Source organism: Mesoplodon mirus (assembly GCF_964341445.2).
Source record: "Mesoplodon mirus genome assembly, contig: HAP1_SCAFFOLD_3572, whole genome shotgun sequence".
Taxonomy (NCBI): domain Eukaryota; kingdom Metazoa; phylum Chordata; class Mammalia; order Artiodactyla; family Ziphiidae; genus Mesoplodon; species Mesoplodon mirus.
In genome coordinates, this window is record NW_028293966.1 from 18,422 (window position 1) to 28,940 (window position 10,519).

The following is a 10,519-nucleotide window of genomic DNA, read 5'->3' on the forward strand; positions in this document are numbered from 1 at the left end:
GTGTGTTCTGCGTTCTCACTAAATGGATGTCTAATGAAACATGAGACAAAAATTAAGCAACTGTTTAAAACTGTGAAAAATAACATTTGCTTTTAATCCATTGCCCCTATGCACGAAATCGATTTTAATTACATTGTTAAACATTCTAAAGAACAAATTCACCATGTCTCCTCCGGTGCAAATTCCATGGTAAGAATTATGCGCTGCATAGCATCGTAATGGCGAACAAATCCAACGAGGTGAGAGTGGTTCAGACGTTTCCGGTATTCGATTTCTTGCGGAATAAACTTGTTGCGAAATTCCTCATGGATTTGTGCCTTGTTTATAATCTTCATCGCAACCTATATGATATCATACTGGTTTAATCAAAGGCTTTTAGCTATTGAAACGTTATGTTTTACATTTTCTAGACAAATATTCTGATTTACTTACAAGATTTACACTCGACACAAAATTCTTCATGATCACTTTTCCGATGGAGCCACATCATAATTCAAATGAGTGACCAATGTCTATATTTTTTAACAGAAATTTCCATACGAAATCCATTTTAGTCCTCTGAGTATGATGGTTTTCTATCTGCAATGTTTTTGAACATCACCTTTTAAAATTTTAAAAATTCGAAAAAATGATGAAAAATCACGCCAATAAGCAAAGGATATATCTAAAACAAATCATGGACAGTGACTTTTTGTTGACATAGTTGTCTCCTGAAAAAATGTGTTTCACTTCAGTTAATAATTAATCAAATTCATGGAAGTAAAAATCTCCGCTCGAACAGCTAAGGAACAAGAACTCCCTCCATAAAAGCATTAGTAGAACAAGGATCACTCTCTATTTGATACAATAATGCTGACGTTTTTCTCCAATTCTTCACTTTTATAAGTAGACTGAAAAGACAGTTCAGATTTTTAGCCCTACAACAATTTTAGGACATATTCAAATTACTACGTTCAGAATGTCGATAAAATGTTCACTAACATGTTTCTCCTAAGTGAAAATACAATTAAACAAGTCACAATGAAGATTAAGAAAAAAAGATAGGAACACCTTAAACAACACTAACCAGCTATTGGGTGAGAAATAATTTTTTCGATTTCATAAAGACGTGATTACAGACAATATACAAATATCGATTGAAAAATTGTTGAATAATTCCTTACACAACAACAACTACTGTCAAAGTGGTTTAGAAAGGCATTAGGACAATTAACATAGTAATTTTTAGCTTGTTATGAAGTATCTTATATTATATAAAATTCTATACTTATTTCTTTATTACTTATTTTTATTTAGATGTTTTATGCTTTAAAATTGCTTGTGTTGTCAAAATATCTCCGAGCTGAGCAGGAAGAAGAGAGCAAACCGGGAAGTTTTAAGAGCATCGAGGATGTATGAAGAAGAACACTCTACTCCATGCGCACCTCTTTGATTCAAGAAAAAAAAAACACGCTGCGAGAAAGGCAAAGCGAGGTGTACGGATGGTGCAATGGATAAATGGTGACCCCCGGAAAGGGCAATCATCTGGTTGGGAGTTCGTACCGCCCCCAAGCTTTGCAAATATCTCAGCACGTTGGCGGTAATATCTGAACAGTCTTTTCAATGTACTAATCAACGCGAAGAAATGGAGAAAAACGTCAGTATTATTGTATCAAATAGAGAGTGATCTTGTTTTACAAATGCTATTATGGAGGGGAGTTCTTGTTCCTTGGCTGTTCGAGCGGAGATTTTATTCTTCTTTGAGTTTGAATAATTGTTAGCTGAACTGAAATAAGTAGAGAAACAAGCACATGAGTCCTGCCACGATTTCGCTGGGACTGTTCATCGTGACTGGATATGCTGATGGGTGGCTCGCCAGTCTCTCCCAGAGAGGACATGGAGCTTATTTATTGAAGGCGACTCCTAACCGTCTCCCGTGTACTTGCCAAACCCCGATGATTGTGGGCCGAATCGACTTATACATGAACATGTCTACGCAGGCACTGAAATTATGGGCCAAATCACCACAGCACAAAAAATCAAGAAAAAAAAGGGGATCTATCCCTTTGATCCACTTGCGTTTCTGGTAAGCAAACGTCGCTTTTGGTCTGTGTTTAACCCGTTATCCGCCACCAGGAGACGCACCACGTAGCCTCTCGAATAACCGGCTCGAGATCCCTCAGTGAGTGGAGATCCGTTCATTGAAAAAATAGGATAGAAAATAGAAGGACTATTGAAATTAAGTACGTTTAGAATGGAATCATTGCCATTATCTAAACTCTTTTTCTAGAAAAAAGCATTTGCTTCGTTAAAGCAGAAATTGTTGAGCAATAAAAATGTTCGGTATAAGAAATGTGTTACCGCAACATCGCAGGGCACCTCTAACCGCTGCGCTAGACAGGCCAATGCGTTGAAGTACAGTTTTGGAAAAAAAATGGTTTCTATGGTCTCATTGGATAAAATAAAACATTTGACTTCCATGTGGAGCCACGTGTTAGCAAAATAGTGATAATATAAATCTACTATACAAAGAAATAATGTTGTATGTGTACTTCATTTGAGCGGTGAACTGCTAGCTTTTCTACTGCTTCTCTTCTCCTGTTGCTCGATTTCTTTCTTTGCCCGCCATCATACTTCTAGTCACCTACGAAGGTATCTTTCTTCATATTGATTCCAAACTAAAGATTGTTTTCTGTTCGGATTTTTTCGTAATTTAACTTCTTCGTAAAGTCAACAAATATCTGTTGAAAGCAGAAGGACTATATGATACAGAGTCTTGTACAGATTCATTCTTTCAAATATCGTATTACATAAAGGATTTAATTCGCTCTTTTTAAAATCCTACCTCGATTTCAGTCATCCATATTTGCTTACTGTCATGGAAGCTATTTTTAAGCTGATACTTATAGATGACGTGGGCTCAATATCTTCTTGTTTTCTTATTTATTCGTCATGCGTTGCCAACAAATTTTGTCTACCGAGCAAAAGTAGGTTGAATTAATACAACTCCAAATCTCGAGTAATCGCATGATTTCGAAGATCTTTTTGAGGTTGGCGATCGTGTTGTTCTTCAAGTTAATCAATTCGATATCAGGAATTGGGCGCGTATTCGTGAAGAATCAGAAGACGAGGAATTCATCAGGTACTGCCCACCCTATCTAAAACTGAACTTGGCAAATTGCAAGCAATGGACTACGGCGGTTAGTCGATTTTCACTCAATATATCTCCATTTTTCGTCACCGATTTGTAAATTCTTTTCTAGTACTCTTTTCCAGTTCGGTGTGCCAATTCTTCCCGCATCTAATAATACGCATGTCGACAAAGAAGGAAGGTTAATCATTGATCCAGTCACACTGGACGATGCCGGTCTCTACATAGCGGCCGATGAAATTCCTCGGGTTAGTTGCCGAATTCATGTGATACACAATTGACTTGTGTATGGACCTCCACGACAAAGTACATACAAACGTTATGAACTAGTAAGATCAATAAGGCTTGGTTTTACTTGCAATTATTTCATCTTTGCCAATTCCCCGTTTACCTCTTTTCGTTCCTATTTTTCTTTGTTGTATTATGATTCATCCTCTTGAGGAGGATGAAGAACACTCGGCTCCGTGCCCACCTTTCTACGCAACGATTCTTCCTGCCTTAATGTGCGCATCAGAGACCTGGTCTCTACGTAAGCAGGATGAAAGAACACTCAGCGTTACCGAACGGGCAGTCGAAAGGCGATGCAAGGAGGACCCGTACCACGCAAGTGAGAGAGGGAACACGAAGCTCGGACCTACGTCAGCGATCGAAGATTAGAGACGCCGTTCTTTACGCCAAAATGTCAAAGAAAAGGTGGGCAGGGCATGTGATGCGACTCAATGACAACCGATGGAGAAGAGCCGTCACGGATTGGATTCCTCGGGATGTCAAGCGCACAGCAGGAAGACCACCGACCCGATTGTCAGAGTTCTTCACAAAAACGCTGAAGGAATGGTATGATGCTCAACGTGTCCCCGGAGCGAGCAGAACCCATTGGGCTACTCTTGCACGCGACAGGGACGAATGGAGACAATACTGGCGCCCGCTCGATACACTCGAAGATCAACGGGAATACAGGTGATCCAGGTGTATTATGATTCACCATCACACCACCACCATTCGTTCATGTTTTGACTTTTGAACAACTAGTGTTCATTCATTCATCTTTTGAAGAAAAAAGCTCTCGGTAGTGGTCATATAGGGATGAGTAATCGTCTATGAATTCCTCAGTATAGTACAAAATTCATTGTGCTGGGAAAATGTCAAGAATTTAGTTTAATTTTTCATGTTTAATTTTCCTTCTTAGTATATGAGAATATTCTATTAGAAAAATTCACCTTTTTAAAATTTCTCATGAATTTTCTTTTCACTTTTCTCGAGTTTACCTTTCCTGGGAAATGGGTGTCACGAAACCGTCAAATATATGATAATTGCCCAAAAATTTAAAAGCAGTTTAAAACACCATGAGTTCAAAATGCATGCAGTTTGCTCAAAATTCTCCAGAATGTCGCTTCGGTTTGTGAAGATATTTTAATACATGACTTTATGCATATAGAATGTTTATTGTAGGAATTGCAAGACGGTGATGAAATTGCTGAAACTACGAAGACGTTGATCACTCTGTACGTGGATGAATAGCAATTTTTTGTATAAAATGTTTACTGAATAAAGTAGACATCAAAGCTTCGAGTTATTGACGAGATTTACACAACTCCCGCACCTTTCCTCGAGGCATCTACACCCACAAAAGACAACGCATCTTGAAAAACTTTTTCATAGTGATCTTCAAGAAGAAGACTTCTAGAAAATTCACCACGAAAGTAAACTCCGTTGCCTCTGTTCACCTCTTTCATATCTTCCACTAAACAATTCGATCGACACCAATAAGGTTTCCGTTCGCCCATGTCGCGCCACGAGATGCTTCTATGGAATGTTTTAAGGGATACTGAAGTTCTTTTTCGATTGCTCTACGATTACTAAGACCAAGCTTTGATTTGCATGAAGGCGTACAATAAACAAGGGAAGCTAATAAAAAACTAAGACAAAGAGAGCTATAGGGTTGCTTGAGACTTCCTTAATAATTTTGACGCTCTGTGACATTAAGTAATTGGTGAACCCTTTTTCTAGCAGCACACATCGCCAGAAATGGATTATTTTCATATCGTTAAATCTTCATAGGTTCTTTACTGGTCGCTATTTCCATGGTAACAAGAATATGCGAAAATGTTCATTATGAGCGAGAACAGTTTTCATTTTTGAATGGTATAACTCTGCGTGGAATCACATTCTCGAGAATGGTTAACCATATACATTTTTAAATATATGATCAGTTTGGATTTTTTATAACTTGGATTTTTACGAAACCAGTGCTAAGAACTTTCGGATATGGACACTCGATACCGTTATGAATGAACCCGCTCAAAGACTACATGTTTCGGTTAGTTTTCCTTCTTCAAACAAACACGAGATTGTTAAATATTTTTTATTTACTTAAGATATATTTCGGCTGACGTTTCGACGTAGTCGCCTTTTTCAGAGTCTGCAAAGGTATTGAAAGCGTCCACCAAATCAAATACCTAAAAGCCAAGCAGAGAATTTCAAAACCCATATTTCAAACGTATAATAATAAATGATTATAATAATATGAAATAATAGCAATAATAATAATAACAGTAATAAATCTAAAGTGCTCACCGTCTGTACGCTACTCTTTCACTTCTCGCGAGAAGTGGATCATCCGTGCGTTGGTACCGTGACAGGAATCTATTACTAAAGCGCGCGAGATTTTCAAATTAGAAGATCAAATTGACGTACCGCGCGAGATCACGGGTTATGACGAGGCATTCTTCCCTGCGGTTCATGTTTGGCTTTCTGAGATGATTCCAAAAAGCCTCAATGATTTTTCGCACTGATAGGTTAGATTCTTGTGCAAGGATCTTAACTTTTATATCAAAATCTTCTTTGTTATGTTTTTCTGCCCTGCACGCACCTAGTGGAGTATTTGGTTTGTTTTTGGATTTCCCATCTAGGTGTTCTTTTATGCGAACACAAATAGGCCTTCCCGTTTCGCCAACATACTCGTCCCCGTAGTCTGCCCTGAGGGCAAATCGTGCATTTCTGCGTTCTGCACAGACGGTCACACAAGCGATTTCGAATTAGTAGGTGACGTAGAGGGTTCGGTGGTATTTCTATAACTGCTATTCCCGATTTCTCTAAGCGCGGGACCTATTCCCTTTCCACGACAACGCATAGCCACACGTCCTTTGCCAACGCTACCATGGTTGAACGAGCAGAGCTACGGAAGTTTGTCTAATCCACCTACATGACCTCTCGCCTATCGCCTACCAATTCTTCAAGCATATCGACAGCTTTCTGTACGAGAAATGCTTCAGGAAAGGAAGGCGAGATCGAAACAGCCTTCAACGACTTCATCAGCTCCAGAAGGCTACAATTTATGCAATCATAATATGAACTTCTTTCTCATTCGCGAAAATATGTAGATTCTAATCCTTCTCATTGCTCACAATAAGGTTTATTCTAAGCTGAATTCCTTCAATAGATCAAAGTTTATTAATTCAAACCAAAATAAATCAATTACTCATACTCGTAAAATGATTGTATAATATCGAGATTTCTTCGGAACAATGCTCTACTGAAAGCATGAAAAAGAGGAAAATGTAAAGTAACACGGAAATTTTGATTTCTAATTAGGAGTGTCAATACATACACAGTCTACATGCAACATTAGTGAACACAGGAGAAAATATCATCACATTAGACTTTCAGTGCAAAAAAAAAGGATGAAAGTGAAACTTCTGTAAATTGAGTTTAATATAATATTGGTATGAGAAGCAATTAATATTTTCCTATATTCATTCGTTGCTGTTTCATATGAGACTTGCATGCTTATGTTGAACAGAAGAACGTTCAGTTTCGACAATAAAGCACTTAAATGTATAGTGTTCTTCCTTTTTTAATACTTCTCTACAATCATAAGGTTAAACAAGGTCGTCATAAAACTTTACTGTGACTATCGCTTCGTTGCCTTCGTCTTCCCCAGAGCGCAGTTGGTTCGATTCGAGCGTCCATAGCTCTTCTTCCGATGTGGTTTTTCTTCATTTCCCATGGAGTCGAATCCATTGGAGTTCAGCACTGCTGAAATGAAGTAGATGCTGAGTGGGCGTACTTCACTTGAGCAGTGCTCTACTCCAACGGATTCGACTCGATGCGATACGAAGACGCACCTCGGAAAAACAGCTGTGACCACTAGAACCGAACTATGTATAAATCCGCATTAATTTCTGTTTAATTTAAGCATGCAAACCATATTACCGGAAACAGCAATTAATGAGAAAGGTGCCACTACATTCTGTAAGCGATTTCTATCAGCACTGTCCTTCATGTATATCGATCGACACAGTTGCATCAGTGTGATTTACAACTACCAGTCAATAATATCATCTCCTAATGTGAGAGAAAGATTTAGCATAATTGCAGTCAAGGCAGTTCTTGAAAATATTCGCGTAGGCTGGCGTCTAACTTTTCTTCTAAGAGCTCTACGTGCTAGATGCATAAGAGCAACCCACACTCATATCGCTTGTTTTGCATTTCTCGCCCTGTATTTCGTTTTTTTTCTATACAGTCTTTAATCATTACCATGTTTTTTTGTACGCATCCTCTAGGTTCTTTTATGTTCCCTATTTCTTCAAAATCTGGAATGGGCCACATTAACACGCAGCCTACTCAGCTAAAAACTCCACAACCATAATGCGTGGAAAATTATTGTGAAAAATTCTCAAACATCACCATAAATGAGATGATGAAATCGGATTTCATTTCATTTTTATTCAAAATGGTGGTGCAGTAACCACACGGCCATCTAGCAGTGATTCGGAAGCCACAGTCGGTCCAGTGCCAGAAAAACTGGAGAAAGAAAAACCTGTTTTAGTTATTATAATAAATTACTAAAATATCGCAACTAGAGTTCCATGCAAAACCTGTCATGCAGGACAGCTCAGGATGCAGCCAATTTCACAAATATTTCTGCTTGGGTCATTTCAATAAAAAAGAAATTTCCAAAGTACAGAAAAAAAATGAACGAACCACGAAGACCCGTTATGTGAACGTTTAACTCTTTTGCACTTATTATTTTTCAAGCAGATTTATATCTATGTTATAACTACTGCATTATGTGCCTCTATAATTTGTCATCGTCAACGAACTTTGACTTAAAACTACACCAAAAATCTCAGTGCTCTCGTCATTAACAACGATCTTAGCCTTGTTCTACTGTCGTAAGAGTGGCGATAAATATAATCGAGAAATATATGCATCCTATATGATTCACAACGTCGCGAAAATCTTTGAATGGAAAGAGTTCACCACGCAACCAACTACTCTAATTGTACATTTTTCGGCTACGTGACCCATTCATGGAAACTCACGATTCCAGAAGTCTCACTTTCGAGATTGTAGGTGAGAGATTCGTTGTGAAGAGTACCATAATAAAACAGACAACAACACAATAAATCTTGGGTTTTGCCTAACCTGGTGTAGTTGTTCTCCAAAAATTTTACACTGGATGGGAACATGCTTACGCGTAAAAACCAATTTTTGCTGAAACCAGAGGAAGCAGCTAAATTAAAGGAATAGGTTCCAAAACCATTACAGATTGGGCGGCTTTAATCAAATCATTTGTGGGCTTTTGGGAAGATTTCGCTTATCGACGACGGCGGTAAAGAATGAGACCGGCTTATTCAAAACTTTCACGTTAGTGCTATAAAAGCCAAGAGATCAAAAGCTACATTGAATAAAACGAGTTTAAGTTTAATAAAGGCAATATCTGTATTGGGAAAGTTCCAAAATTATGAAAAAAATGTGCGCTAAAATAAACTGCTAAAAAGAAAATGAGTCAGATACAACCCGCATATTTCAGGCACCTTCAGCCTTACGAGTAATGCGTCATTAACACAATAAAATCCAAAAATTTAGTGTATGATAAAATGATAGTTACTGTGAGATTTCCTGTTTCGCTCAATTACATTGACAGCTTGCGGCAACCGTTCAATCTAGAGGTGTATCGTCCTGTTCTGTGAGCAGGAGGTGAACAGTTTCGCAGTTCAACATTCCAGGTGAATAGGCTTAGGATTGGAACTAAAACAACAAAGCAAACATTTTAGTAGATGGTAACGTAATGAATGAAATGGGTAGTTAGCACCAATAAGGTAAAAAATGCGAAAAGTACGACAAGAAATATTACCACTATAACACAGCATCGACTGCAGCACTTGTCCAGTTGAAATGACAACTGCTAGTACTTTCACTTACAAGCAAAGCATTTCTGAAGACAAGTCATCGTCATACATAAAAAAATGATATCAGAAAAGCACTGTGCTTTTCTTAAAGAAATCATAAAAACAGACTTGTCCACACCCTAACGTCCAAGAATACCACGTTACCAATTGTACCACCATGGTTGCCGAATTCCATTTCAGCTCCTAGTATCACACAGCGAATAAGAACTGTCCAATAAAGTAAAAAACTGCAAGAAACGACAGTATTCTAGAGGGAGTGCGTAGCAAAAGACAAAGAAAAATCGCATTTCTTAACCACCGAATCTCTATAGGTACTTGGCCAACTATTTTCTACATATATACGTAGCTACTCACAGGCCATTGCTCTGGTGAACAGTCAAATTGTTACAATTAGCTATGCTTAAATGGTTGGAATCAGCTTCCTATCTACTGCTATTTCTGAAGAAATGGACCTCTGACCCTAATCACTCACTTACTTTGAAGGTTTCCTAATGAATTGAGGTGCAGAGAAAAAACTGGTTATTTCATGCTGTAAAACAAAATAACTTTTTTAGTAAACCAGATAAATTCCCTATTAAGACCATGTTCATTCCAGTATGAACGTAACTTAAAGTGCACGTCCATCTGAATCGGTTTTTTTGAATTTAGAATGCATTGCAAAAAAGCTCACCCATTTTGTTTGCATCTGAATTGAACACCACCAGTCATAGTGTTTTATAGTTAGAACCAGTTGCCGACAATTCACCGGTAGAACTGAGCAAGAAAAGTACACGAGTCTTAGATAAAAACGAATGACTTTGAGATCACAACATCGACGTACAAAAAGCATGCTACAAACTGAAAATAGTACAGAACTCCATGTTCATTAACACTTCGGCCAATAATCGAACCGTCCATCAATTTTTGAAAAAACTGTGTTTCTAGAAAATGCTATTTCTTCCACAGTACTAAATGCATTCTAAACATACCCTCGACACTGACTTGACGTGAAAGAAAACCTGGATGTCGCAGAAGCTCCAAATAACTGCAAGAAATTTTCATAAATTTTTCAATAATAAAGTAACTCACCACTGGAAAAAGGCTCTCACCTCTAAATCGCCGAAGACAAGGGAATTTGGATATGTGAAGTTTCTTAAATTTGTGCCAGTCGCAAAGTAGCGTTCAGTTGGATTAAATGCTATTACACTGATTGTTT

At 38.0% G+C, this 10,519-nt stretch overlaps 1 protein-coding gene and 1 long non-coding RNA gene across 2 annotated transcripts; one reads left to right on the top strand and one right to left on the bottom strand.

Moving 5' to 3' along the window:
- Positions 1-2,525: 2,525 nt before the first annotated feature.
- On the top strand, positions 2,526-4,648 carry LOC309798469 (uncharacterized protein; the record flags this gene model as incomplete). Its single annotated transcript, XM_082646638.1, has 5 exons — positions 2,526-2,631; positions 2,889-2,966; positions 3,030-3,179; positions 3,256-3,378; positions 4,580-4,648. The coding sequence occupies exons 2-5, from the start codon at positions 2,889-2,891 to the stop codon at positions 4,646-4,648; spliced, it is 420 nt and encodes a 139-aa protein (XP_082502764.1). The 5' UTR covers positions 2,526-2,631.
- Positions 4,649-8,422: 3,774 nt separating this feature from the next.
- On the bottom strand, positions 8,423-10,215 carry LOC309798468. Its single transcript, XR_014293148.1, has 4 exons — positions 9,995-10,215; positions 9,433-9,507; positions 9,270-9,350; positions 8,423-9,163 (listed from the first exon to the last, which is right to left on the bottom strand). It is a non-coding gene; the product is annotated as an uncharacterized lncRNA (long non-coding RNA).
- Between the last annotated feature and the right edge of the window lie 304 nt (positions 10,216-10,519).